This window comes from Anopheles stephensi, chromosome 3 (genome assembly GCF_013141755.1).
Source record: "Anopheles stephensi strain Indian chromosome 3, UCI_ANSTEP_V1.0, whole genome shotgun sequence".
Taxonomy (NCBI): Eukaryota; Metazoa; Arthropoda; class Insecta; order Diptera; family Culicidae; genus Anopheles; species Anopheles stephensi.
This window is the reverse complement of record NC_050203.1, coordinates 60,212,532-60,240,053: the sequence shown is the minus strand read 5'-3', so window position 1 is coordinate 60,240,053 and position 27,522 is coordinate 60,212,532. Positions and strand designations below refer to the sequence as shown.

At 47.5% G+C, this 27,522-nt stretch overlaps 3 protein-coding genes across 9 annotated transcripts in view; 2 read left to right on the top strand and 1 right to left on the bottom strand.

Annotated features, from left to right (window-relative positions):
* The window catches only part of LOC118513511, a 36,046-nt gene extending 24,992 nt beyond the window's left edge, over positions 1-11,054 (top strand). For all 3 annotated transcript variants that reach the window (XM_036059367.1, XM_036059365.1, XM_036059366.1), the window contains 6 exons: positions 6,485-6,656; positions 6,752-8,262; positions 8,414-8,715; positions 8,782-9,252; positions 9,314-9,474; positions 9,535-11,054. In XM_036059367.1, coding sequence (XP_035915260.1) covers positions 6,485-6,656; positions 6,752-8,262; positions 8,414-8,715; positions 8,782-9,252; positions 9,314-9,474; positions 9,535-10,511 — 3,594 coding nt within the window. In that variant the 3' untranslated portion in view covers positions 10,512-11,054. The remainder of the gene's footprint in view (positions 1-6,484; positions 6,657-6,751; positions 8,263-8,413; positions 8,716-8,781; positions 9,253-9,313; positions 9,475-9,534) is intronic.
* A 7,079-nt stretch (positions 11,055-18,133) lies between these two features.
* LOC118513508 (facilitated trehalose transporter Tret1-like) lies at positions 18,134-23,649 on the top strand. 5 transcript variants are annotated; one of them, XM_036059361.1, is made up of 7 exons: positions 18,134-18,379; positions 18,509-18,625; positions 21,673-22,036; positions 22,113-22,456; positions 22,536-22,750; positions 22,829-23,029; positions 23,109-23,649. In XM_036059361.1, exons 2-7 carry the CDS (start codon positions 18,538-18,540, stop codon positions 23,337-23,339), a joined length of 1,443 nt encoding a protein of 480 aa, XP_035915254.1. In that variant the 5' UTR covers positions 18,134-18,379; positions 18,509-18,537; the 3' UTR covers positions 23,340-23,649. The 5 variants fall into 5 exon arrangements, with proteins under 5 accessions (XP_035915254.1, XP_035915253.1, XP_035915252.1 ...); XM_036059360.1 differs by having other exon boundaries at positions 18,134-18,434; XM_036059359.1 differs by having other exon boundaries at positions 18,135-18,435; positions 18,514-18,625.
* LOC118513507 (zinc finger protein 813-like) lies at positions 23,547-27,353 on the bottom strand. The gene is made up of 2 exons (XM_036059357.1): positions 26,154-27,353; positions 23,547-26,075 (listed from the first exon to the last, which is right to left on the bottom strand). Exons 1-2 carry the CDS (start codon positions 26,183-26,185, stop codon positions 23,765-23,767), a joined length of 2,343 nt encoding a protein of 780 aa, XP_035915250.1. The 5' UTR covers positions 26,186-27,353; the 3' UTR covers positions 23,547-23,764.
* Between the last annotated feature and the right edge of the window lie 169 nt (positions 27,354-27,522).

Here is a 27,522-nt window from a genome sequence, read left to right as displayed (position 1 = left end):
CACACAGGCAGTTTAAAAGAGTGTATCGTTGTGTTGTATTCAAAAGAATTGAAGATACTGAAAAGCAACGGGGGGGTTTTAAATTCAAATTTGACGGATTTAATATGTATATTTAGCTCGCATAAATCAGGCTTGAGGTTTCTTGGTCGTCAAGATGTGGTTTCCACTGTCACAGGCGTGTAAAACTCGTCGTGCGAAGAAATCTTCAACTGATGGTGTTCGCCTGTTTGTGACTACTGCTAGCTCCAAATCAGTTGACAGGGATGTAAAGCTTTGTCTGTACCTTAAATCATTAAGAATATGTTATTTGTACTATCAAATCGATATACAACAATTATTTCTCTCGCTATGTTAGGAAAAAATGCATCTAAAATATTTAAAGTGTAGTTTAATGAAACAAAAGCAATCAGAATAATGCCGGGAATTCATCAGGCCTCTCTAAGTCTGTAAATTGTGGATTTCAGTTCTCTTTGATATTATTTGCAATCAAGAAGTCAACCTTGGCTGTCTTACTGGCTGTCCTTCGTGCACTTAGTCGTGTGGATTGCATATTGAAGAATTTAAATTAAACAAAATCGAATTACACAAACCAAGAAATAGAAATTTGTTTATTAACTTTCAGCGTCTAGACAACGACCATGCAGAAAAGCCTAATATAAATGAATGTGCAATTAGTTTTGAAACATTTATAGATAGATTTAAGTCTTATAGATTTCTTTTTCCTTGGCAATACAACCTCGAGAGGTCTCGGCCTGCCATTTCTGGCTTTCTATGACTTAATTTTACCCGTAGTAAAGTAGTCAGCCTTACGTACGAGGAGGCAATCTAGACGGGATTTGAACCCGGCCCTGTCGTGTGAAGACTGGCGCCGCTGTCGCCTCGGCCACCGGACCGCCCCGTCTTATAGATTTAAGTTACGTTAAACGATTGGTTCTCTAGGTTCAAAGAGATATTTTATTTCGGTATTTTGATAGCATTAAGCTAAATTAACAGTGCTCCATTCTACCGCCGGTGCTCATACGACAGAACCGGGGTTCAAATCACATCCGGATCGTTCCGTCCCCGTAGCGTGGGACTGACTATCCAACTACGTGGTATCTTTAAGTCTAGTAAGCCAGAAATGGCAGGCATGACCTAAGAGGTCGTTTGATTCTCTTATTTGTTTCACCTCAGACAGCTCCTCATACTTTCATTCACTTATTCCTAGCCACTAAACCATTTAACCAATGAAATATAGTATAAATTCTCTTAAACTCTTAAGAGTCATAGTAATCAATAATATATGTTTTTATACTTAACTTTCTCTTTTTTTCTACTAGACTTTTTTTTACCATTTTACCATCATCTGTAACAGTAGCAAACATTGAACAAACTGTTGATCCGATTGAACTTTGAAAGGAAATAGGCTTCTATATCCAGCATTATGCTTCATGCAGTCCTACTCTATGTAAACCCATTTGTCTCAATATGTTCCATGTGCCTACAGAGAGAGAGAGCGCCCGTCAATTAGGTTGACTTTGACCGTGAACCTCGTGAAACAACACTAATCACTCATCTACACCCTTTTAAGCCGCTTGTCTGCTGACCATCATCATCATCATCACCACCACCGTCCTTACTGTCATCATCAGTCAAAAAAGAGCATCACCCCACCATCACCCGGAACGATCGCTCGTTCGCTCCGAGATTTACCCATTTCACGCTGATCCTTTTCCGAGTGGGGATACCCATACGCCGAAGAAAACCCACTCAAGTGTGTTCCTCAAGTCGCCCTCAAGCTTAAGCGTATGTGTCTGTGTGTGTGTGTTGGTATACGCAGAATATGGTAAAAACAATCACCGGAATCTCTCCAGCACCTAACAACGCGATGGGCGCGTACCGTGACCACCGTGTGGGAGGCGGATTCGATGGTGGGTCCCTGTCTCCGCGGGACTTTCTCTCGTTCATTCGCTCGGACAGACATTGCGTTTCACTGGCCTGTGTGTTTACCCATCACGCTGATTAATGCAAGCTAATCACGCTATACGGTCAAAGATAGTGGTGGAAAAGCGAAAAAGAAGCACGGCCATTGCTTACATTGGATAAGCGAGCTGCTCTAGCCGGCATTGACTGACCGTACGGTGTACCGGTCCTTACCAGACAAGGTGTTGTGGGTAGGTGTGGTGTGCCGTTGTCCTTGCTCAGTTCAACCATCACGTCGGAGTGGTGGATTGAATCCGAAAAATCATTCACAAATCCTTTACTTTTCCTCGTTCCACGCAAGTGTGGAGAGTTGGTTCAGTATGTGAAGTGTACTGTTGATTAATTCCCGGGAAACTGATCACGAACAGCCAGCACCATTTGCCAGCGAGAGCCGTCGGACGCCAGCGTCGGTGAAGTTCGATGACTTCATGTGTGATTTTGGTGTGGGGTCCTCTCATCAGCACACGAGAAAGGGAGCGACGTATGTCCAGACATTAATGGCCATGCAAAATATTCCCGGTCCCGAACAAATTTCCCCTTTTCAGGGACATCTTGCAACGCTTGACCATGTGTAACTCTCGGAAGGTTCGAAACTTCCGTGCGGATGCAGAACCTTCTCACAACACAACGCCCAATTCCGTCTGCTACCATTGCCAGGACAGGAAATTACCCGTACGTCTCGGTTGTTCGACGGATTCGGATTGAAGTACAAATGAATTTGCATATTTCCCGCACAACCACACATGCAAATCACTTCCGCGACAGACTGGCTGGACGGAATGGGATACGGATAATTCGGGAGGAAATGGTTGAGCTCGTCGCTAGACGGGCATCCGCTAAGAACAAAGAACCCATAAAAACTAACATCTTTGAACCTTCGAGTTTGCTTAAAGGGAAAGTTGGCTGGGTTATAAAGTGATCTCATTTGTTATACGAGCATTATATGCGATTTTTTGTTTGGTGATGTCTCTTTCCCCGAGATATTGTTGATGTCAAGTTTTAGGAGTCACAGTGGAGCGCTGATTTGCTTGTAAGGGAATTGTTTTCCCAACCGCAATGCAGGCCAAAGTTAGTTGGCTAGGACATAAAAACAATGTTTTTCCTTGCGAAAACTAGAAATGAAATGTGATCTGCTGGAAGACTTTTTAATACTGAAAAAAACTGAAAAGAATCTCTTGTGAAGACATGAGAATGTGCAGAACAAGCTATGAAAAGCTCCATATTGTACCTCATAAATCGCTAGCTGAGCTCAGCTGAATATCATTCAAAGGGATTTTATGTGAATTTTTGTGAATGGCGTTAAATTTGTGTGTATGTGTCTCTTTCAATTCAAATTTGCACCTCATTGTTGCTAGCAAAAAGGTGGATCGTGGTGTCACGCGTGTCATAATGTGTAATGCTAAGAAAAATGCTTCTTCCGTTACTCAATCCTTACTTAGAAATGTTTAAAAATAGCTCACACGCATTGTACTAAACCTTCGTCTATCACAACAGGGACCAAAGCTGGTGTTACGTGCCGTGTGCATGGTTGAATTTGAGAAAAATAAATTTCCAACAAACAAACGATCGGGCAAGGGTGGAGGTGGAGGGCCCGTGAGCCTTTGAAAAGCCACCAAAAAAGGGGAAACCTTTCCAGTGACATTGTTGGGAAAAGCATTGGCAAAATTAATTTCTTTTCCACCGACGACCGAGAATACAGCAAAATGTAACCCGTAAAGCTCTAGGGGATACGGACGGGGTATGGTTGAAGGGTGGGTGGGTAGTGTGTCTGAAACCTCGATGATGTTGCACGTTTTCGACAGTCTGCCGAATGTCGAATTAGGACCTTAATTTTACAACCTCATGCATCAATCATTATCTTTTGTACTAAAACGCCGTTTCAGCGCCGTCCGCGCACAATTTAACACATAGTAGTAGTAGTAGTAATAGCGGTAACTCCATTGTGTTGGGGTGGTTCAATATAACGCCATTAAATTTAATAAAACGATGAATTTTGAATTTTCTGATCCGTATCATTCGTTTGCAACGCTCCCATTCTTTAGGTGCATTCAATGGCAGCTGAAAGCTGAAAAGTTGAAGAGTTTTGAATTGAAAGCATAATTTGTCTCGATTTGTTTTTGCTATGGAGAATTTAGAATGAATTACGATAGGGGTTTTTTTTAGGATGATATCGCAAAAATAATAACATTTTAGACAACGGGTCGGTAGTTACTTATTCTGTATCGCAGCCGCCACGTGGTGTCTGGGAAGGCTGCAGAAGTCCTTTAAACCATTTTCTCGGTCTAACGTCTCCGTCGTCTGTCAATTCGATGAAAGCATTAACGCTTTCGTCTGGCTGACGTATTGGTAGCAGTCTTGTGTGTATTTCGAAATCTACCGGTCCAAGATTGTCGAAGTATTGGATGACTTTCTATTTTATAGATACCGCTCACGGTTCAGCGCCGTCGTCTGCCAATCGATTGTTGCGGCCGTTCTGGGGGACCCGTCAACGCCATCACTCCATCTCAGTTTGGGCCTACCACGCCTCCTCTGTCATACTCATGACGTGACCAACCCACCGGAGCCTGGCGAGTCTAATTCGCTGCACGATGGTGCGATGAGCTAATAGAGCTCGTCAATGAAGCTATTCCATTGCCGTTTCCCACATATGTGGCTAAGGAGGGTATCGTCTATTCTGGCCAGAGTCCATGTCTCAGAGGCGTATGTGAGAACTGGGACAATAAATGCTCTGCACAGGCCCACGGCTTCGTCCGTCGCGACAGGTATTTAGAGTGGAGAAGTTTCCTCAGGCTGTAATATGACCGGTTGGCAGCCAGCACCCGTGCGCCTAACTCAACATAAATGTTGTTGTCGGGGGCAGACTGTTAACCCTAGATAGATGACGTTTTGGACAACTTCAAAAGTGCGATCCCCTATCTGTACATCACCCCTGCGTAAATCAGGGTGCAAACTTCAAGCCAATGATGTCTATGTCATCAGCGTATGCTAGAATCTGTATTGACTTATAGAAGTTTCCACCTCCGAATCACAGATGGCTCTCTCTAGCGCCAGATTAAGAGGAGGTTTTCAAGCCCATCTCCCTGGCGCAGGCCCTTGGTGGTAACAAAGGGCCCTGAGAGTTTTCCATCCACCTTCACCTGGCATGTGATGTTGCCCATTGTAATATAACGCCTCCATCTGTCTCACAAGGAACCTGAATTGGATGACTTAACCTATCAAAATAAGCAGCCATCATCTATCTATTCATCACTCGTGTGTAAATCATTGTTTTTGTTTGGCAATTTTTTGAGGGTCGATGTTTTGTGGTGCTTGCTCGATCTTTCGATAAGTTTCGACTACACAGAAGATCGGCCAAAAACCGATAAAGGCTGGATGTCCAGTTTCAGACGCTTTTCCCAGGTGCACTCCCTTGGTGGCGATAAAGAGCCTTTAGAGCTTTCCATAATCATTCTAGCACGCCTGATAAGCTTGCTGCTCATCTTCTCCAAGCTTTTCTTGATGGTGAAGAACCGTTCATTGGTTGGTTGGCTTGGAATCTTCGCGGAACACTCTATTCTAAGAATGGGATATGTCGATCGTTTCTGGAGTCAGTCAGGAAAGCTAGTAACTGCTACTAATAATGTAGAAATCCTAGCTTCCTTCTTGTTTGCTTCTTCGATTCCACAATTCCATGCTTCAGTAAAAGCTTTTGAGTCGACGCATAATTACTCAGTTAATGCTCAGTAGCATTATATCATTAGCTAATGAATCCTCTAGCTGTTCGTTCAGCTCATCATTTAGTTTAGCGTAAAACTATCAAAATTTGGCCAACAATCTTCTTGCACTATCGACCTTTTAAAATGATGCCTGCCAATTCCGGTGCCAATTACTACGAAGGAACCGGAAGTCTGGTCCTGTCATATGAAGATCGGTGCTGTTGTCGCATTTACCACCGGGTCGCCCTACTGATAGCTAGGGACTATACTGATTCCTATTTTTCGAAATTCCCCAACAAGATTCTAGTAATTTTAGTGAATTTACACGTAAATACAATACATTCATTAACATACTGAAAGAATTGTATTTTTCCCGAACTCTAGACAAATTCTTTATTCTCAAGAAAAACTTACATTCCTGTTATTATGTTATCATACACAACTAAAAATATTAAAGGTAAGTTCAATCTTCCGGGAAGCTGAACCGTCCTGGAATTACCATTGATGGACGTTTAAAAAGGAAAGCTTGCGTTCGTAGAATTAAGCACAATGTTCGACGTTTCTTACCGACGTAGGTCGTTGACGGTTAATGGCAGTTTGACGGGGTACGCGATTCTAAACGCCCGTGGTTAGACGACACTCGGTAATAAAATTAATTCGTGGTATTTTCTCTCACCCATCGAACCAAGTCAAGCGAGCGTACAATGCAAATAATTTATTCATTCATTCATTAGGATAAATAGATCAATTCTTCGTATCGTAAAGATAGATGGTGCTGCAAAATTCTATTTGTTTTAATTAATTCATCTTTCCGTTGCCTTTTGCAGGGTGATACCGTTGGCTACTTCCGGATCATGTTTACCGATGACGATTCCATTCCCGTGAACACTCGCGTCCATTACAAGCTGCACGGAGACATTATGGAGCTGTTCCGGCCCGATTGTGCGATGTACGAAAATGAGCACGACGGCGGCCTCAAGCAAACCGTGTTCGGATGCAGTAAGTAGTACATTGCTAATTCTTCGCTAACCTTTGGCGGTAGTAACTGCTGCTCACTCACCGCTTGTTGCTCGGTCGTTATTTTCGTTTCTTAGAGCTAATGTTCGCCCGGTCCGGTATTCTGCGAAAGAGTCCCTACTGTGTCACGCTGCAGGCGGTGGACCAAACGGTGGAACTTTCCCCGTACGATACGGTCCGTGCCGCTGCACTGTTCGCCAACGCGTCCATCTGTCTCACCACGAACCTGAACCGCATCCACGAGTACGATATGCCACGGCCAGAAGCCCTAACGAGCAGCGGCATCGTGCAGGCGACGTCCCACGGCGAAGGGAGCGGTGGTGGATTCCGCGGCGGTGAACCGAAGGCGACGGGTCGAAAGAAAAGCAAGAAGGAAGCTGCCAACCCGGCCAAAATTGTGTACCCGAAGGAAGCGGTTGTGTATGACACCTCACGGAAGTACGCCCGAATTGCGGAGCCGAAATCGTTTAAGCAGCTAGTCCAGGAAAACAGTGCCGATCTCAACTTTCGGCTCACGAGCAACCCGCTGAACGCGTTCGGGATAACGAAGGTGGCGGGAATCATTTACCTGAAGAACGAAACCGCATTCCAGAACAAACCGGAGAGCCGGCACGAGATAACGGTGGCGTGGAAGAATTACACCGTCGGCATATTGGTTCGCCTTCGGAAGAACCCGAACGTGCACTGTGCACCGGTACCGATCGAAGAACAGCATGCGGCGACGGAAGACTTTTGTGCGGCCCATCCGAATCGTACCAGCTGTGCCAGTGCGTGCGGTTTGGGTAGCTTGATGGGTCCGTGCGAGTACCGTGCCTCGGAGAGCTCCATATTTGCATGGACGGAAGACTATCCGACCTGCTCGTCCGGTTTGTCCCACTGTCCGGACGGTATCTGTGATCCGCTCGAGGAGATGGGTCACCGGGAGAAGATACACATCTGTCCGCAGGATTGCGTTTTCAAGCAGGACATCTTCGGTGTGCACCATTCGGACAAGCCACGTGGCATACAAACCGCTTCCGGACATTGCAGCTGTCGCGCGTCTGGCCACTGTTCCTGTATCGATACGTTGCGCATTCCTTCGTCGTTCAAGCGAAATAAAACCATCACCACAACATCGAGCTCAACTTCGACCACCACAACGACGACCCCGGTTAGCGTTGGGGGTGTTTCGGGGAGTGATGTGGAAATGATTTCGATTAGCGGGAAAAATCAAACTGAAGGAGGAGGATTGCTGGAAAATGGTGGTGGAACTCGTCGGGGGGAGCCGGGTGATCGGTCGGAAGATGCACCGCCCGCCGCGGTACGTGATGGAAGCTTTTACGAGCCGGGGCTTATAAAGGGACCGCACGCCTCGATCTATCTGATCGCGATCGTGCTGATTCCGATGGTGGTGGCAATCATGATCGTGCTGTATTGCTTCAGCAGAAAGCTAACGGTGAAGAATAAGCTGTTGGATGGGAGCTGCGCCAACGGGACGGGCGGTGGAATGAACAGCATCAGCATGAACCTTGTGAGCAATGATACGGAAATCTTCAACGTGGAGCTACCGCTGGCATCGCGTTTCAATGAGTTCAACTTTAAAATTGACGTAAGTAAACTATGAGGCTATGGGATTTATTCCCTTTCCTCGATTTTTGTCAAAGATCAGGCGCCTCCATCGAATTGTTTCTTTTCAAAAAATAAAAAAAATAAAAAATAAATAAATAAATGCTGATAACATTACTTCTATTCGCTTCCAGTACGACTCAAAGTGGGAATTTCCACGCTCAAATCTAATCCTCGACGCAACACTTGGCGAAGGAGAGTTTGGGAAAGTGCTGAAAGGATTCGCGACGGACCTGCCGGAGAAACCGGGCATCACTACCGTAGCGGTTAAGATGCTGAAAACGGGAGCAAATTCAGTTGAACTGCTTGCACTACTGTCCGAGTATCAGCTGCTTCAGGAAGTGAACCATCCCAACGTGATCCGGCTGCTGGGCGCTTGTACGAAGGGTGACACACCGCTCCTCATCATCGAATACTGTCAGTACGGATCGTTGAAGTAAGTTTAAATGAATTTGTGTTATCATATGATAAACTAATAACCTCTTTCTTTTTTTCTACCCAGAAACTACCTTCGTTTAAGCCGCAAACTGGAGGTCCTGAACGCAGACTACGAAAACTCCGTTGAACCGATCACGGTGAAGGACATCCTATCGTTCGCATGGCAGATCAGCAAAGGAATGGCGTACCTAACCGATATAAAGCTGGTGCACCGTGATCTGGCCGCCCGTAATGTGCTGCTAGCGGAGGGTAAAGTGTGCAAAATCTCAGACTTTGGACTGACGCGCGACGTATACGAGGATGATGCGTATCTGAAGAAGAGCAAGGATCGGGTGCCGGTGAAGTGGATGGCACCGGAATCGCTGGCCGACCATATCTACACCACCAAGAGCGACGTGTGGGCGTTTGGTGTGCTGTGCTGGGAGCTGATAACGCTCGGTGCATCGCCCTACCCGGGTATTCCGCCCCAGAATCTTTACAATCTGCTAAAGCAAGGCTACCGGATGGAGTGTCCGAAAAATTGTTCGGAAGAAATGTAAGCTCTCTGGCAGTGGAGAGGAAAGATTGATGGCTTATTGACTGTGCTCTTGTTACAGATACGGTATTGTACGTTCGTGCTGGGCAGACGATCCCAAGCAGCGTCCCAGCTTCAAGCATCTCGCGGGTCAGTTTGAGCATCTACTAGGACGCAGTGCGAAGTACATCGATATGGAACAGAATTCGATTTCCAACCCGGTCTATTGTGTTAACGTCGACGGTAGGTTGTGGTGATAGTTTTCGGTGGAAAAAGACTCTAAATTTTGTTTCAACTCTACAGAAGTCGATTGCGCAAAGATGGCCATTTGCAAGGAGGAACAGGACCGGCTGGAAAGTCTTTGGACGGCACCGCAATACGAATCGGCGGACAACACGAGTGCCGAGCATACGGGGCGCTATCAAACACCTTCGGCCATGGCAGTAGCTGCCGTAATTTCGGAACTGAACGAAGACAAGAAACAGTTGCTGCTTCAGAGCTACGACACACCACGTCCACTCATCGAAACGGCCACGATCGAGCAGAAGCTACGATACGAAAACGACGTACGACTGAGGCCGAAAAAGCTTAGCAATGTTGCCGCCTCAGGCCCGAACGATGATCCACCACATCGAAGCCTTCGTTCCGGTGGTTTCATTACTGCCACGCGATCCTCCTCCATTAGTCCACCCCGCTGTCTGAGGAATCACTGCGAGGAAACGTCCTTCATAACGTGCGCTGCACACAAGTCGGACCATCGCGATACGGCCAGCAGTAACAGCAGCAGCACCAGCAGCAGCTGTGGCTGCACCGGCCCCACCACCGAATACGATTCGCCCAGCCGGCAGCCACGGCGCGTCGTGTCGTACGTGGACATGAACAAAAACAATCACCACCTGAACGCGAACCTGGAGATCAACAACATGGTCGACAAGAAACAGTCCAAAGATATTGCCTTACGATTTTCGAACGCCGATAACGAGCTGCAGATGGTGCTGGTCGATCCGATCGCGGGCGCACCGTTTCGCACCCAGAGCTGTCCCAAGAGCATTTCGATCGAATCGCAACTGGCGGCCATTTCGAACGATGAGACGATGTTGCTGCAGCAGCAGCAAGATAAAAGAGCAAACAGTGTCGCTGCCGCCGCCGCCGTCGCCGCCGCCGCCGCCGCCGCCGCCGCCGATGTTCCGGTGGAGTACGCCCAGGTGGTGAAAAAGCAGCATGCCGCTGCCAATGAACACAAGGAACCGGTAGGGCTTACCCTTACCTCGACGGTTTAAGCGTGCGTGCGCTGCTGTCTGAAGAAGAATGATATTTTTTACCATTTTACAAGAACTTCATACTTCGAATACCGCCTTTAAGATGGATGCTATCGCGACCAAGCATGTGCTAGTTTCACCACGTACAACGTTCCATATTACTATTTATTTCGAGGTTAGTATACAATTTAGCTAATATTTTATAAGGTAAGGCGATGGACAATTGGAGCGCAGTATGTATGTATGAACTGTTGTGGGCAGGAACCTATCAGGCTTTGTACTTGATTAAATTTGTTTTCTATCTTTTTGTTACGTTTGACGCACTGTGCGCCGGCAGACGACATTTATTTCGAATTTTCTTTACCTCTTTGTTCGTTTATCTATTTATGAGATCAGTTATCACTTGTTTTTTTGCTGCATAAGGTATCCAATTTATTCCAAGAATGAATCACTAATTCCATTACGATTAATAATGTTTGCCTTCGGATGAAATTCGGTCTTCGGAATGTAGTAGCATTTAAGGAAATAAAGCGCAAAAAACGCGTGCCATTAAGTGAAGAGAAATGATTTCGATTCTTAGTTGCTGTTGCTTAGGGGAATTAATTTATTATATTACTCTCGTAAACGCGATTCCAAAGTTATTCAACCAAAATGAAACCAATACCCCGCAGCGCCAAAGGAAGTGAAAGGTCATAAGAAAAAGACAATTTAATTTAGTATCATTAAAAATGGAAACATTCTCGTCGATGTGTGAACCACACAAACCGTCACAGAAAATCCTTTATCCCAAAAGGATTGGGAGCTGGTATCAATATTAAGTCATACATGATATAGATATATTATGAACCGGATAATATGTGCTATTAAAATATTCATAAAACTATTATTCTAGCGACAAATATAAATATATATATATATATATATATATATATATATATATGAGTCGACCGAAGGAGAACACACACACACGCGAGCAAAGCGTTCCAGAGTTCATTTAGCAAGCCGAAATAGTAATATTTTATTAGTTAATTATGTTTAAATAGTATTTTCTAACCATCCGTTGCAATTTGTTCTCATGTTGCCCTCACCGGTAGGACAGTTCGGTGTAAGTGGTTTGTGTCTTGGCTAAATCTGTAGAACACCTTTTATCACCATGGGCAGTTTTCGCAGATCATGTGGGACATAATGATAATTGTACCGCAATTATACAACAAATGTATTAACATAAATTTTAAACGCAAAATGTTGTAGACATCAACTAACACACCACAAATGAAAATTAGTGGTGCTCTGTGTGTGTGAAAATTTTAACATATTGCTACCAACCAGTCACAACAAACACTTATTAAAAAGCGTACTCCGATTGATCGTATCGGACAAATCGTTATGGTATGTATATACTTATTTATGATTAAATTTACAAGAATTTTATCGTTTGAAAAAATGGCTAATATATTTTTATTTTAAATTGCTTCAAAGTTTATATAAAAAAAATAAACATTTTAAGGTAAAAGACTCGATAAGGCTTCCCCTAGAATCTTTTGTGTGCAGCACTATGGGATTTTTGCATGGTCATAACTCGTTTCATATATGCATTGTGCATTGTTCCTTAATACGGTTACTGGACAGCGAGTAGAGCATGATAATATACATTGTAAGAAGTGATTTGAAATGTTATTAATCTTATTTTTCCTCCTTCACCGAATATCTATGCCCGTTAACAAGTATCGATCGAACCAATGTTCCGTTACAGTCCGGGAACACCGTGTATGTTGTAAGCCTGATTAGTCACTCCTAGCGTGACGTAGCTCCTGTAATCCAATATAAATGGTCAGGATAGAGGGAGGGGGATTTAATCGAATAATAAGCATTATTTCATTCGACTTTATTCCACCATTTTTGACCACACTGAAAGCCTTAACAACTGCGGATTGCATACATTTAGGCATAAATCCTACAGTGCCTAACAAGTTTTTTAAGGGGGAGGGGCCTTCTCGAGGCTTCCGTATTCCTGCTGATAGGATTAATAACCATACAATAAGCTGTAGATATTCAGTGACTTGAACACCTTGAGCAGAGCGATTTAGCATTTTTACATAAAAAGGGGCTCGATCGAGTGGAACTTTTAACCTACTACCCCCAACGTTCGCCAAAAACCAATGAAAATTTCAAAAAGCTAAAAAAAAATGGAAACAAGCAAATTCAAGTAATAATTTATCAGCTTGATTAAGTTGATAACGGGCAGCAATTTCGGCTCTAAATTTAAAACACCATAAAAACTTCCTGCTACCGTAAAAAAACTGCCACACTCCTACACCAGCCACAAACTCAAACTGATCGTATGGAGAAGAAACTAAAACAAATAGTAGTCTAACCTACGGATGATGGTAGTGATGATGGCACACACCACCGGCCGTGGAGGAAAAGTGGGAGTTTTTATGTCACCGGCTGCCCCATCATTTAAATTATGACAAAGCAAGTTGGCAAGTTAGCGCACAGGAAGCGATAAACGGTGGAGAATTCAAGAATCAAGACGCATGCAAATGTAGCCTCGGTCCCTCCTACAATCTCTATCCCAGCGACGTGCCTTAGTGGCGCATCAGCCGAAACGATCGCCACCGGAATGCAAGTTCAATGCGTGCAGTGCAGTACGCAAGGCGAGTGTGCACAGGCCAAATGGCACATATCCCCCGCGTGTGAGTGAGTTATGTTTCTTCCGCTACATTTACCGTAGCACGCGCGCCCCATCAGCTGATCACACGCTCGGACCCGTCGGACATGACGGCGTTTGCAAGATTTGTTATTAATTATACATCAGCAATATTCTCCAAGCACACCCTTCCGATTCTCTCACCTATCGATTAACCCCCTTACGGCCCCAAAGAACCTAATCAGCCTAATCAAAACAACATAAACGCAAATCAGGCGCGAAACGGCCACTCGAACCGAACCGGTTGTCGCGAACCGGTTCAAGCAACCGAAAGTGATTCGCTCCACGCCGGAAGGTCAACAGGCCGACTGTCACGGCGTACACTGTCTGCTACAACTAGCGGTAACGCACTTCCGAATCGCGGTGTGTACACGGTACTGCCATCTCCATGAATGGTGGACGGCGCAGAGCGTAAACAAAACAAGCCAAGCATAACCAATTAGGTCTAGGTTCGAGTACGTCTGGATCGGGTGCCGGTGATAGCGGTCCTCGCTCTTCGGCGGACACACCGTTTTTGGCCGCAATGCCGGAAGAGTTCTTGCTCGCGTAGTCGACGCCATCGCGGTGGTGTAGCGGTTTGTGTGATTGCATTGGTTTGGTGCAAGGTCACGATTATGGCACCCGGAGGGGTACTCACTCGCTTACATCGGTCACAACCGCCGAGCGCGGCACTCAATACGTCACGCTTCCTTTAATTCGGTACACTTTAACGCCCGCCAGTTGATTAAATTGCCAACTGGCCACAATAACAAACCGCCCAAACGCGTCATTTCGTTGGCCATTCTTTTCGCGCCCGTTCTGGCGCAATTACGGCGAGGAAGGATACCGCCATTTGCAGCACGGCTCGTTACGTTAAGGAATGACGGCGATAATCTTGCCTTCATTGGCCACAATCAACGCACGCAACATACAATACACCGGGCCAGGGGTCAATTTAGGTGACAAAATCCTGCGAAGGACTTTGCGCTGCGCCGGTGGTTGGAAATTTCAGTGTCTCGGTCAACGCGCGCTGATGATGCGCCGCCACTGGTTGAAGGTGGAGTGGCTTTGGGGGTTTTCTTTTTATCGATTGCGGCTAATTAGAGGTTTGCGTCGAGGTCTTGCCAACGATTGCAGGTGCACGATTCTATTAAGCAGTATAGGAGTATAGTTTTTAGGCCCGTGGACCAACCCACGGCCTACTAACCTGTTTATGGGTGCTATATCTTGTCGATGTCGATTCGCCACTACTACTACTACTACTGCTACTGCTACTTGGGGAGCTCGCTGGTGATGGTAATAGTAATTGGCAATTATAAGTGGCACAACAATTACATTCCCAGATAGGTGACAATTTTCAATTGTGATTGAGTCTTCTTTGAACAAGTATTTGACACCGATTTACACTGGAAGGTGGGTATTAACAGAGGGGAATGGGAACTTATTATCCAAGAAGCGAACTCGTGGATCCAAGGGACCTTATCTACCAAGGCGATTTTTGCCACCTCGTCCAAGGGCATTCTTCGACCAAAGGATAATTTTTCTTTCGCAGGAGTCAAGTCTTACTAGAGGTCTTGTCGTCTAAGCCTAATTGAATCGGAGTCGTAGTTAAATATTTCATCCTCCAAGAAACTGCATCGATCGGGGGTGCCTCATCGTCCAAAGGATCTGATCTACCGAGAATCCTGATCCTATTTTCATTTACCAAGATATTCCCTCTAACTATCGATCGATCCAGAGTTCTCGAAGTTTTAGAGGATTTATACCAGTCAAAGATGTCGTCTAAGCCTCATTGAGTCGGAGTCGTAGTTAAATATTTCATCCTCCAAGAAACTGCATCGATCGGGGGTGCCTCATCGTCCAAAGGATCTGATCTACCGAGAATCCTGATCCTATTTTCATTTACCAAGATATTCCCTCTAACTATCGATCGATCCAGAGTTCTCGAAGTTTTAGAGGACTTATACCAGTCAAAGATGTTTAATCCTCCAAGGAACTGCATCGATCGAGGGGTCTCATCGCTCAAAGGATCTGATTTACTAAGAATTCTGATCCTAGTTTCATCCACCAAGATATCTCCTGGAACTAGAGTCTTCGATGTACCAAGAGATCTCGTTCCCCAACGGACTTCAATCTATCAACAGTTCTCGGAGTTTCAGGGGACTTTTACCAATCATAGCAGTTTCATCCGTCAAGGAACTGCATCGATCGAGGGGTCTCATCGCTCAAAGGATCTGATCTACTAATAATTCTGATTTCTAATTTGATCCACCAAGATGTCTCCTAGAACTAGAGTCTTGAATATATCAAGACCCAACGGAGTTTAATCTATCGAAAGACCTCGGAGTTAAAGTGGACTTATACCAGTCAAAGGGGTATATCGATCAAGGGGCCTCATCGCTCAAAGGATCTGATCTACGAAGAATACGTACCAAGTCCGTACGTACCAAGAACCCACGTTGCCCAACGGACTTTAATCTATCAAGAGTTCTCGGAGTTGTAGGAGCCATATACCAGTCATAACAGTTTCATCCGTCAAGGAACTGCATCGATCAAGAGGCCCCGTCGTTCAAGGAATCTCCTCTACCAAGAATCCTGATACAAATTTCTTCAATACCAATATATCTCCTCGAATGAGAGGCTTTAGTCTACCAAAAGATCTCATTGCCCGACGGTCTTTGATCAACCAAATGACCTCGGAGTCGCTGGAGCCTTCTACCAGTGAAAGATGTCTCGTCGTCCTAGGAGCTGCATCTATCAAAAGACCTCGTTGTCCAAGGGATCTGATCTATCAAGAATACTGATCCAAGCTTCACCCTCCAATACATCTCCTCGACTGGAGGACTACTAAGAGTTCTCGGTATCATAGGGGTCTTCTACCAAAAGGCTTCGTAATCAAAGGGATCTCGTCGTCCAAGGAGCTACATATACTAAGAGATACACTCACAATTATTCGCTCCTCAAGTATAGATCCACCTCAAACTGCTTTCCGCTGGGAAAAATAGTACCACAAGGTACAAGAAATTTTACATCAAAATTTCTACAATAAAACCATTATATTTTGGATATTTAAATCATGATGTTGATTATAAAATACTCTCTTCTAGAGGAATTAATCAAAAAATCATCCGATCAATTCTATCGGACAGACAAAACATTGAAGCGAATTATCCGGCTCCTAACTTGACAGAGCGTCACAAGCTGAGTCGAATCTTTTTTTAAGCTGACTGTCCTTTGACACTCTCAATTTATTTTTGGTTTCATCAAAAGAATCATAAAAATATGGAAAAAGTATCAAAATCACCCTGTATGCCCTTTTCCCACGAAAAGAGCTTCCCCATTGATTCAGCGGTGGTTCAGCGGTTCAGCAATACCCAGAAGTAAGCTTAACTCGATCACAGGCGAATCATTGATAGGGCCAACCAGACTTCGGTTTTAAAACCTGAACACAATAGCGCAATTGTATAGCGCATATACAACGCAGCACAAACACAAAATTGTCTGTTAAAAGCATGCAAGTACTTAAGTGGTTCCGTGGCTCTTTTTCCGGATCCGGATACCTTAAGCAAACCTTAATAAGGGATTCCAGTTGAACTGTGGGTTCGTATTGGGATTTAGGAAAGCTGCCAAACAGATTGTAATTACAATGTAGGAAAATTCCGCATATAACTGTCGTTTAAATTATAGCAGGTTTTTTTTTTCGTATACTTATCATAGAGTACTTATAGCATAAACACCCGCCACATTGATAGGTGTTAATGGTGCCTTTTGTGGACGTGTTCCATCACAACACAATCGATCTCGATCACGGCACCTATTCGACTCGACAAATAATCAGTGATTTAAAATTAATAACTCCGTCTACGAACCCAGCTAAATAAGTACAATACATAATTCCACTATCCGCACGACAATCGTCACAATCGTGGTCGAAAAACTAACGCTCTTGGGCCCCCAACCCTTGGTGCACACGACGGTAGCGTTTTTACTCCCTAAATACGATAATTGGATACTATTTCGGTACCGTCGTGCAGCAATGGATGAATGTGAGCTTTCAGAGCTCGCCTCTACTCTAACGCCTCGTCAAGCGCGGATTCGCGCCGTTTTAAAATGCCTCCACCGCTCATTCCCGGGGCCAGTTACAATCCCTTTTCGGCGTGTGGTTGCAGCGATTCGCGCGATCAGATTTTTGGCACCATAACCTTGACGAACTGTGGAGCGCTAGAGGAGGTGGGAACTACTTAAAGGTATTGCTTCGAGTCCGGGGGGTACGTGTGTGTGTGTGTGTGTCCTTGAGATGCGAACCCCCAATTTTTTATTTGCGCACATCAGCTTCCGTGAGGGGCATCAAAGCGTCTACCACCGTCACATACCTTCCGACCGACGGATGACGCGGACCGAGGAGATGCCTTAATCTAGATCTCATTCTTACAATCGCATCACATCGTGACGCGCTTCTTCGACTTGGAGAAAACAAGCGCTACTTTCTACATGGTCACACACGGCCATTGGCTTCTGGTGATACACCACGGGGGCAGATCTCTCTAAGCCCAGTCAATGGCTCCCTTTAACCTTCCGGCGAGGATGAGGACGACAATGGGAGCTTCTTGCTAGAGTTCAGCAGCCGGCAGATAAACATTTCGCCCTTTATCGCGGGTTTCGCACTTTTCTTCTGCAGGTGCACGTAGGATCACTAATAGGGGAGAGTGTGACGCCGGGAAGATCAATCTTAACTCATCTTAACCTTTTCCGAAAGCCAAGCACGGCCGGCTGCCGCTCACACACACTCCAGAACCAGCCCCAAAGGCACAGCGCTGTATGTACATGTGCATTGATGAGTGTTGATAGCGGTGGCCACACTAGCAGCGGGGACAAATAAAGCGCCAACAATCGGAAGTTACTGCTACAGTTCCACACACACACATATATAAACAGTCAGAGACGGCCGACGCAGCGGCGGTGTGTTGCGGACGGAAGTGGTCGCACGCAAATGTAGACGCGATGGACTAGCCTGGACGCGCGGCCGCTACAAATCGCATTCGCCGTCGGTCCTCCAAACGAGCAACAACCGACCACCGCCAGGCGCGCTTCATTCCACAACGCCCGTTGCACGCCTAGTTTTTCTCGCGCTCTGCCCCTTGGTGATTCTTGCCATCCGGCTTCGACGGTGATAGGTGATCGCGATCGACGGTGTAGTAGGGTGAGAATCGAGTCACGTGCGGGGTGAAGTGGCGTCGTAAAACGAGTGCAACAACGTTAGTGCCGACGTGCGACGAGACAGTTTCTTCAGCAAAATAGCAGTGTCCAAACTTTTCCCGTTTGCTTCCAGGACACACACACACACACACACACAGCGTAATGACGGCCGAAAAGCTTGGTGCGGTCGGATCCGGCACGATAAAGCCGGACCGGAAGATAGTGAAGCTGTATTTGGCGGCGATCGGTGGTAATTATCGTTCGAATTCCTGCATCCACTTACCATTAGCCGGGTCCAAATTTGAGTTTACGTGACGGTTGGGAGGCCGGGGGGCGAGTGGGGAATGGACGGCCCTGCTTTCCATACCTTGTGGTGTTGTGTTGTTGTGGAGATGATCGATTTCGGACCGTGCGTTCCAAGTTCAATGTTGAAGTACACCGCCACCTTACCTCGCCGTCGCTCGCAAGCGGCCCTCGCCCATAGCCGCGCCGATACAATCGACGGTTAAACCTCCATAATAATAGTGTGTGGCCGAGCCGCGAGAGAGACACACGAGTTGCGCCACGTGCACCGCACTCATTCATTCACCGTTTTTCATTTTCTCACACCCTGAAAATGCAGCCCGATCTGCTCACAACAATGGTGTCCGATCGGCGATCCTCCCTCTCACGCGCGGTATCGCTGACAATGAAAAAAACAACCCCGAACCGATCACCTGCACCACCGGCGCACGGCTTTAGAGCTAAACCCCCCGGGACCGAGGATGAATCTGCCGATAGGTGTGTTTGAAGAACCGGGTTGTAGTACGGATTTAAGCACGAACTCTGTGTTTGCACTGTCTGTGAGAGGTGTTTTGTTTGACTTTCGTTAGCTCAATTCCCCGGAACAACACGGCAACAACCTACTTCTTCGGTTGGAAAATTCCATCCCCCGTCACAGCCAAAACAAACCCAAGCCAAGGGACATCCTTGTGAAAGGTCGTCCCCTATTTTCGGGGGGGAGTGTCTCGAGTGGCGTCACCTTCGGGTGCCAGGTGATGGAATTGAATCAATACTTGCAACAGGAGTACCACCATCACCACCACCACCACCGGTTGACAAATTTTCCAATGCATCACAATGGGGTCCATTTTGTTTTTGTTTGCTGTAAACTCTCTGTGTTTAGTTACTGGCGGTGGGAGAGGGGGTGCGGTTTGGTGGTGAGGTTCTGATCCCCCTTTCTTTACCATTCTTCTGCACTGTGTTTACTCACATGCTGCTGGTGCTCCATGGCACAGGTTCTTTTCCACGATGGCCAAACACCCTAGCAACCGTTCAGTCAGTCACCCACCTCGGAAGCTGCTGCAGTTGGTGCAGGTCCACCACGCTGGATAACAGATAACGCAGACTGACGTGTACCCCCTGCGGACGGTCAGAGTGTAAAGTCACATAGTTACGGCACCGGGGACAGCTACACGCAAAAATTCGCGAACATTCGCGACCGTCCGACGATGCGTGCCATGTTGCCGAGCTTTCGGAACCGATTTTTCGCCAAACCAGAGCATAAAGCGTGTGCCGGTAAGGTTTATTTGCTCATCTTTTTGCCAGCGCCCGGGTAAAGACCAGCGCCCGGTTTCTATTTAATTTGTGATAACACTTGAGACACATCTAAATGACTCTTTTTGATATAAGAAAGCCACGAACAATGCAGGGTGAAAAGTGCAGCAGCAGTGTACATGCAGTGGAGAAAACGCAGCGCAAACAAGTAGAATGAATGAATGAATTCTATTAACAAGCCTGTTGGGGAGTGTGGGAGAAGCTTCCGTTTGATGTTCGATTGGTTGACAAATTGGAGACAACAGTTAGAGGAGGTGTATTTGGGAGGAGTGGAGGGGCTAAACAACAAACAGCGACTGTTGGCCAGTTTGCTTGTATGAAGACAGTATCCGTTTGGCCGAACCATTAGTGTGATAGTGATCGAACAAGTGTTGCCCGGCTATCACTGTGTCAGTCGATGCCTAATAGGGTTTGTTTTACGGTCAGAGGTATCTGCAGTGTTTTTCAAACAATTTCTCTAACCGTCCAGGTTGTTGAAACCTAATTTTTAAATTTAAATAGGATCCGGCGATAAAATTTTTGGGGGCGATCCGGTAGCCGAGGCGACTGCGACGCCGATAGCGGATCAAGGTCTTTGAAGGGCCTCTAATTGTGACTCGCATGTGAGTAAGGTCCTGAACGGCCCCTTCATCCACTCCCAGATTGATCCTCCACTGTTCAAATTCCATCCAGACCTCACCTTCCCTTACTCAGGACTTGAGTTGTCGAATCGGAACAAACCTTTCTCTCTTGAGGTATTCTCCCTGATGGAAGTCATGGGACGATCAATTGCGTCTTCTTAGTTAAATCGAGGCCCAGAGCCCACAATAATCCTATTGCCAAAAGGCTTTGGATACCTCTAGACTGTACACCCTAGCAATTCATATTCTAATGTCCCGTGGGACCTATGCTCACATCATGGTCACACATGGTTTAAGATCATCGCCGCATCATTATCCAAACTATGTCTAGACCCCGCCAGTACAGTACTAGTCCCTAATATGCGATAGTAAACACGCACTTCAACCACCACCTCTATCTCTATCAATCTAAACACCGTTGTTTACCGAGCAATCCTACCCCAATCGGCCCAATATCGGCCGAGAGGGCCAAGTGGGAGTGGGAATTATCTTGAAGATCAAATCGAAGGCCGCCGCGGTACAGCGCCACTTCACCACTGGCTAGCCTAGGTTCGGTCCTGCCCCGAAACGAATGCGGAACGACATGGGGTGGGGTATGGTGGGTCGACCGTCGGTGATAATTCGTGACCTTAACACCGGCGGCTGTTCGATCAATAGCTGACATCGATTGTGATTGACCGCACAGCTACTGCGATTCGGGCTGGAACCAATTGGACCATTAGATTCCTATCCCGTGCCGGGGAGGTTACTGCCACCTTCGGAAAGAGAACGTCGAACAAACCGGTGGAAGAAGGGAACTCCGGCTTAGCTCGCACCACCCTAAACGTCACTAACCTGCAGAAGGGCGGCAGGGTGATGCAGCTGATGCTTTTTTTCCACGGATGAAAGCGGCGGAGATAAACATCGTTTCGTCACTTGCTTCACTTGTATCTTGATAATCGCTCGGATGGTGACACCGGTGAAGGTTCTTCGCCTAGCGTACAACCCGCCGAGTTGTTTACCGCGGCGCACGTCGACTTATCTTAACCGGCCGATGATGCATTTACCGTCGCTGTCGCTAATCGCTGTTCGTGTGTTGCAGCCAACATCATCTCGCTGTCGCTGGGTACGGCGATCGGGTGGTTGTCCCCGTTTCTGCCCCTGCTCATCTCGGCCGACTCGCCGCTCGAGCAGGGCCCGGTGACGGACATTCAGGCGACCTGGATCGCGTCCCTGCTGTGCATCGGTGCCTTCGGTGGCACGTTCCTGTTTGGCTGGAGTGCGGAAAAGTTTGGCCGGAAGGTGTCGCTGCTCGCGACGGCCGTACCGCTGGTCGGGTTCTGGGGTTGCGTTGCGTTCGGCACCACGGTGGAGGTGCTGTACGTGGCGCGGCTATTGGCGGGACTCGGTGCGGCGGGCGTCTTTCTACTGGTGCCCATGTACATCACGGAGATCGCCGAGGATAGGTAACGCGTGGTGGCGGGGTCGCGATGCGATGCAAGGTGAATGCTAATTCTAAACGTTTGATCGTTTGCTGCACAGGATACGCGGAACGCTCGGGTCGCTGTTCATTCTCTTCCTCAACATTGGCACGCTGTTGTCGTTCGTGATGGGCAGCTACCTGTCCTACCACCTGACGGCCTACATCCTATTCTCGCTACCGATCGTGTTTATTGCGCTCTTCGTACAGTTCCCGGAAACACCACAATATCTGATCCGTAGCAACCGTGTCCGGGATGCGGAAAGCTCACTGAAGTACCTGCGAGGATACACGTCCACACCGGACCATCTGGAGATGTTGCGATCGGAGATGGACGCTCTGCTGGTGCAGGTGTCCGGCGAGAAGGACAGTACGGAGCAGCACAGCATTTCTTTGGCCGACTTTGGTAAGCGACGTCTAGTGCAGCAGCTTGCTCCGGTGACAAGCAAGCTCAACTAACCTCCCTCCAATCTGCCGTCCAACAGCACCCCAGTCCGCACGGAAAGCGCTGCTGATCGGGCTGGTGTTGGTGTCGCTGAATCAACTTTCCGGCTGCTTCGCGCTGATCAACTACACCGCACAAATCTTTGCCGATTCCGGATCCGATCTCGATCCCAACATGGCCGCCATCGTGGTAGGCGCTATTCAGATTATCGGTTCGTACGGATCGACCATCATCGTTGATCGTTGCCAGCGGAAGGTAATTTACCGGCGCACTGCGGCCCGCGGGAATTCCATACCGACCCGGATACTAACGACCTTCGTCTCAACCCTACAGCACGTGTACATTGCGACGAGTTTCTTCGCTGCGATCGGTCTGTTTACGATGGGGACGCACGGTTACTTGAAGAGCCAGCACGTGGACGTGAGTGCCATCAACTGGATACCGGTGGCCAGCCTTTCGTTCGTCATATTCATCGCATCCGTCGGTCTGCTGCCACTCACCTTTGTCATTCTGTCCGAGATACTGCCACCGAAGGTAGTAGGAAAAGCTTTCACAAACGTTTATCGGGATCGGGATCGGATAATCAAACCAATGTCTCCTTTCTGCCCACTAGGTTCGTGGTCTCGGAGGATCCCTCTGCACGGCATTCCTGTGGACAATCAGCTTCCTGGTGGTGAAGTACTTCCCGGTGGCGGTCGAGCTGATCGGGCTGCATGGCTGCATGTGGGTGTTCAGTGCCGTCTGCCTTTCGGCCGGCCTCTTCAACGCGATCTTCATACCGGAAACACGGGGCCGCAGCATAGAACAGATCATACACGCAATGGAGAACAATATTAAGAGTTAAAGGATCGCGAGTCAGCGAGTACACGTTTGGTGTGGCATTGGGACCATGGCAAACGTGGTGTAAATAGTAATTACAAGCTCCCAGAAAGGTTATTATTTATAGTAAGTGCCGTGCAATGTACATAGTTAGCTAAAGCATTTGTTAGGTGAGTTTTACACACAGCAAACACAGGACAGAGTGAGACAAAGGGCAGAGCGAAAAGACACATTGAAAGATTGTCCGTCCCATCATCATCATCATCGCGAGCGGCGGGAACTCTTTTATTTAGCGATCTTATAATAATAAACACAGGAATCGATCCGCTGAAAAATATATGTCTCTCTCCCCTGTTTCTCTGCTGTTGTACAATTCGAACGGCACCGTTTGCCCGGCTTGCCGTATAGCTAGGGAAAAGTTAGACCCCTCTGCTATGCGAACTCCGTGAACTAAAGTTCAATGCCGTGCGAACGCTTCAGATGCACCTCCAGCGCGCTCTTGTAGTCGTACTGCTTCGAGCAGCGGTCACACGCGAACGCCCGGACCGCTTGGTGAGATTTTAAATGCCGCTTGAAATTGCCCTTGGTGGAAAATACCTTCGCGCACACCTCGCACGTGTACGATTCCGGCTCGCGCGGTACATGCGTCCTCGAGTGATTGTACAGCTCCCGCTTATCGTTAAACTCTTCTCGGCAGTGGTAACAGTAGAACGGCACCCGGGACGTGTGGTAGTGGAAGTGGTTCTGATACTGCTCGAACGTTGCCAGCTGCCGGTGGCAAATGTTGCACACCGTCGGCTGCAGATCATCGTTCGCATCGTACGTACTGTGCGCCAGTTCGAACCGGTCGCTATGCGCCGGCCCGCACTTGGCACAGTCCGCGTTCGAGCAGAGGTGCGTTTTGTGATGGTCGCGCAACGCTCGCTGATTCTCGAACCGCTTAAAGCACAACGGACAGCGAAACCCGCCATCAACCTGCCCATTGGCCGGGTTTTCCGACTGGTCCAGCTGTTTCATGTTTTGCAGAAAATCGGTCGTCCCGTCCGCCTCGTGTTTGGCCTCGTGCTTCTGCAACGATTCCTCCTCGGTAAACGTTTCCGGACAGTAGTTGCACGAAAAGTACAGCACATTCACGTCCAGCGAAGCGTCATGCACACCCATATGCACCTCGAGCGCTCGCTTGTAGTAAAAGCGACGATCGCACACGTTGCATTTGAATTTGTTCCTACCCTGATTGCCACTCCCGGTGCCGCCACCACCACCACCGGAATGGGTTGCTCCTGCGCCATCCGCTCCCTCGCCGCCCTCTTGTTCATCGCCCGCCGTTGGTTGCCCTTTCTTCTGCTCCTTTTTCGGGCGCGGAAAGTGCACCTTAAACATGTGCTCCTTGTGGCTGGCCTTGTAGCAAAACACCTTCTCGCAGTGAGCGCACGCGATCGTATGCTCCTCCTGCAGCTTCTCGTGGTACTGCAGCTGGCACTTTTGATTGAACGTCTTATGGCACCGTTCGCATTTGTACGAGTTGGCCGCAATGTGAGCCGCCTTCTCGTGCGTACTGACCGTGCTTTTGTGGTTGAAGCGCTTCTCGCAGTACGAGCATTTGTACGGCTTTTCGCCGGTGTGCAGCCGCATGTGGATCGCCAACCGTTCCTCATTGTCCAGCACCTTGCTGCACCGGGCACATTTGAGCGCCTTCTTTACCTTATCGTGAATGCGCTGGTGTACGATCAGGTTCGATTGGTGGTTGAAGTACTTCTGGCACACCTTGCACTGGTACGGTTTTTCGCCCGTATGTAGCCGCCGGTGCACCTGCAGCTTGTCGGCGGTCGCAAACACTTTGCCACACTCGACGCACGAAAAGCTATTGTCCACCCCGTTCTCGCCGTGCACCTTCTCGTGGCAGATGAGCGTACTTTTCGTGCGAAACGTTTTATCGCACATACGGCACTTGAAGTCTTGCTGCGGCGCGCCTCCGTTCGCCAGATGCGTTTTGCCGTGCTTCTCCAGCTTCAGCCTCGTTTCGAACGTTTTCGGACAGAGCTCACACTTGAAGGCGATCGGTTGCGGCGTTTCGCCCGATGCGCCGTACGGTGATCGAGTTGTTGGTGGATCGAGGGCCGGTACAAACGGGGTAGGAACCAGGGGTGAGGACGTATCCGGGGTTAGCATTGGTGCGGCGGTCGGCTTTTGCAGCACGTAAGCGTACGGTTCCAGCGCGGAGCCAGCATCCGAGTGATCGTAGTACTCGTGAAAGTTTGCCGGATGTTGCGATCGCTGCATATGCTCCGGACCCAGCTGCTGTGGGGAATGCATATCGGATGGCACAGTGAGCGGAGGTGGTGCTGGAAGAGGCTGTTGCGGTTGCTGCTGCAGATGAGACACGTGGTGAGGGTGGTTCGTTTGCGATGGAAAATGCGGCGGAAGAGCATGTTGAGGATATTGCTGCGCATGGGGCTGCATGTACGGATTCGACAGATACGACATTTCGAACGGTTTCCGGTGGTAGAAGAGCGGCTTTTCTGCTTCGTTCGATTCACCGTAGTCAGCCCCATACTGGTGCTGGTGCTGCTGGTTCTGGCTGTAGTTTACGGGCGGTGTTACAGTCCCGGCATGGATCACCGAATCACCGGCCCCCGTAACCGATTCTTGCTTGATGTACGGTGGGTTGGGCACTTTAAGGAACGTCGCTGGTGTGGTGTCATTTGCCGGGAAAAAGCCAGCGCTGCCGGGAGTTGGCAAGGGTTGAGTAATGTTGCCGCAGCTATAATTTAATGCGGAAAATAAGTACCGAAATCTTGCGACTATTTCACTACAAACTGAAGCTTGCGAGTTTACTTACTACGGTTTGTTGTAGGCATTGTTGTATTCCATCCCGGAATACGGAAGACGCCAGTACCGGTGTTTTCTTGTTATTGTCTTCGTACGCCGCCGTGTGCTTGGTGAACTCCTAGCTGAGCATCGCGATGAAATTTCGTTCTCGGGATGCACGTGCGTACCAGGAAGGGTTAACCGGTAGCATATGGTCAAAGAATCACTACAAAATCATTGATATTGTGGGGGTAAACTATGGAAACTAAAAATGTTCCGAGAAACGAAAAGCTCTTCCAGTTTGTTGACAACAAACAGCCAGGAATGCTTTGACGTTTCGAAGCCGTGGCCAGATGAAGCGCCTACCCAATTAACAATTATGCGTCCGATACACCACACGAACATTGTGCGAGATTGGAACTAGACTCTGATAGAGTGGTGAGATAAAATTTCAGGCATTTTTGTACAATTTTTGAGCTTAAAAATAACAGGAGAAGAACTGGAAACAGAAATTGTTTATTAATGTGTTTTTTTTTTTTAAGTAAACGTTACTAATCCTGATTTCCATTGTGATCAAAACATGTCTCGTGTCCTGACGATCGTCTATCCTGCTAGTGTTAAACACGAGTGTAAAAATTCTTATGTGGAATCTTTTGGGGCATTCCACATGGATAGAGTGGCGGCCAGGTGGTAGAAGCGACAACGATGCCATTCTTCAGTCAGTCCAGACAGCCAGCCCGGGGTTCAAATCCCATCCGGACCGTTCCGCAGTAGTGAAGACTGACTGTCTAGCTACGAGGTATCATGAAATCTTGCAACCCAAAAATGGCAGGCATTACCTAAGAGGTAGTTAATCTAAGACAACAGAGAGAGAGAGAGATAGACATGGAGAGAGGAAGCGTGTTAGGACCTAGGTTCAAATGAAGTAATGGCATTGATGCGACCCACCGGAATAGCCGGGATGATCCAGTGGTCGGAGGTTTGAATGGTAGAAGAGGAAATAAGACAGTGAGAAGTATTGAGGATTTCTGCAACAAGCAGAGTAAGAAGAGTTTAAATAAATAGAAATAACCCCAGTGTTCACACACTCTGCTGAGACATGGACTTTGTTGAAACGTGACGAAATCCTTTTAGCCGCACTTGGGGGAAGAGGTTCAGAAGGATATTTGACCTCGAATGCGTGGAAGTACCATGTCGGAGCCGGACAACTTAGCTCATACAGTCTTTTCACGTCGACAGAGGAAAGAAAACGCGTTAGACCTTGAACTTGAAATGAAGTGATAGCGTTGATGAGTCCTCCAGGTAGGCCAGCGCTAATATTTTACCGAATTCGATGCTACATCGTGCGAGATCCAATAGATCGAGAACTTATGCAGCAGGCCACGATTTTTTACCATTCC

What these genes read in the sequence shown, in the direction of transcription:
- LOC118513507 (XM_036059357.1), bottom strand. Translation starts at nt 26,185, where the DNA reads ATGGAATACAACAATGCCTACAACAAACCGTA. An exon ending in AATGCCTACAACAAACCGTA is followed by an intron (nt 26,076 to 26,153) that starts GTAAGTAAACTC and finishes ATTAAATTATAG; the next exon opens with CTGCGGCAACATTACTCAAC.
- LOC118513508 (XM_036059361.1), top strand. Translation starts at nt 18,538, where the DNA reads ATGACGGCCGAAAAGCTTGGTGCGGTCGGATCCGGCACGATAAAGCCG. An exon ending in GTATTTGGCGGCGATCGGTG is followed by an intron (nt 18,626 to 21,672) that starts GTAATTATCGTT and finishes CGTGTGTTGCAG; the next exon opens with CCAACATCATCTCGCTGTCG. An exon ending in CCGAGATACTGCCACCGAAG is followed by an intron (nt 23,030 to 23,108) that starts GTAGTAGGAAAA and finishes TCTGCCCACTAG; the next exon opens with GTTCGTGGTCTCGGAGGATC.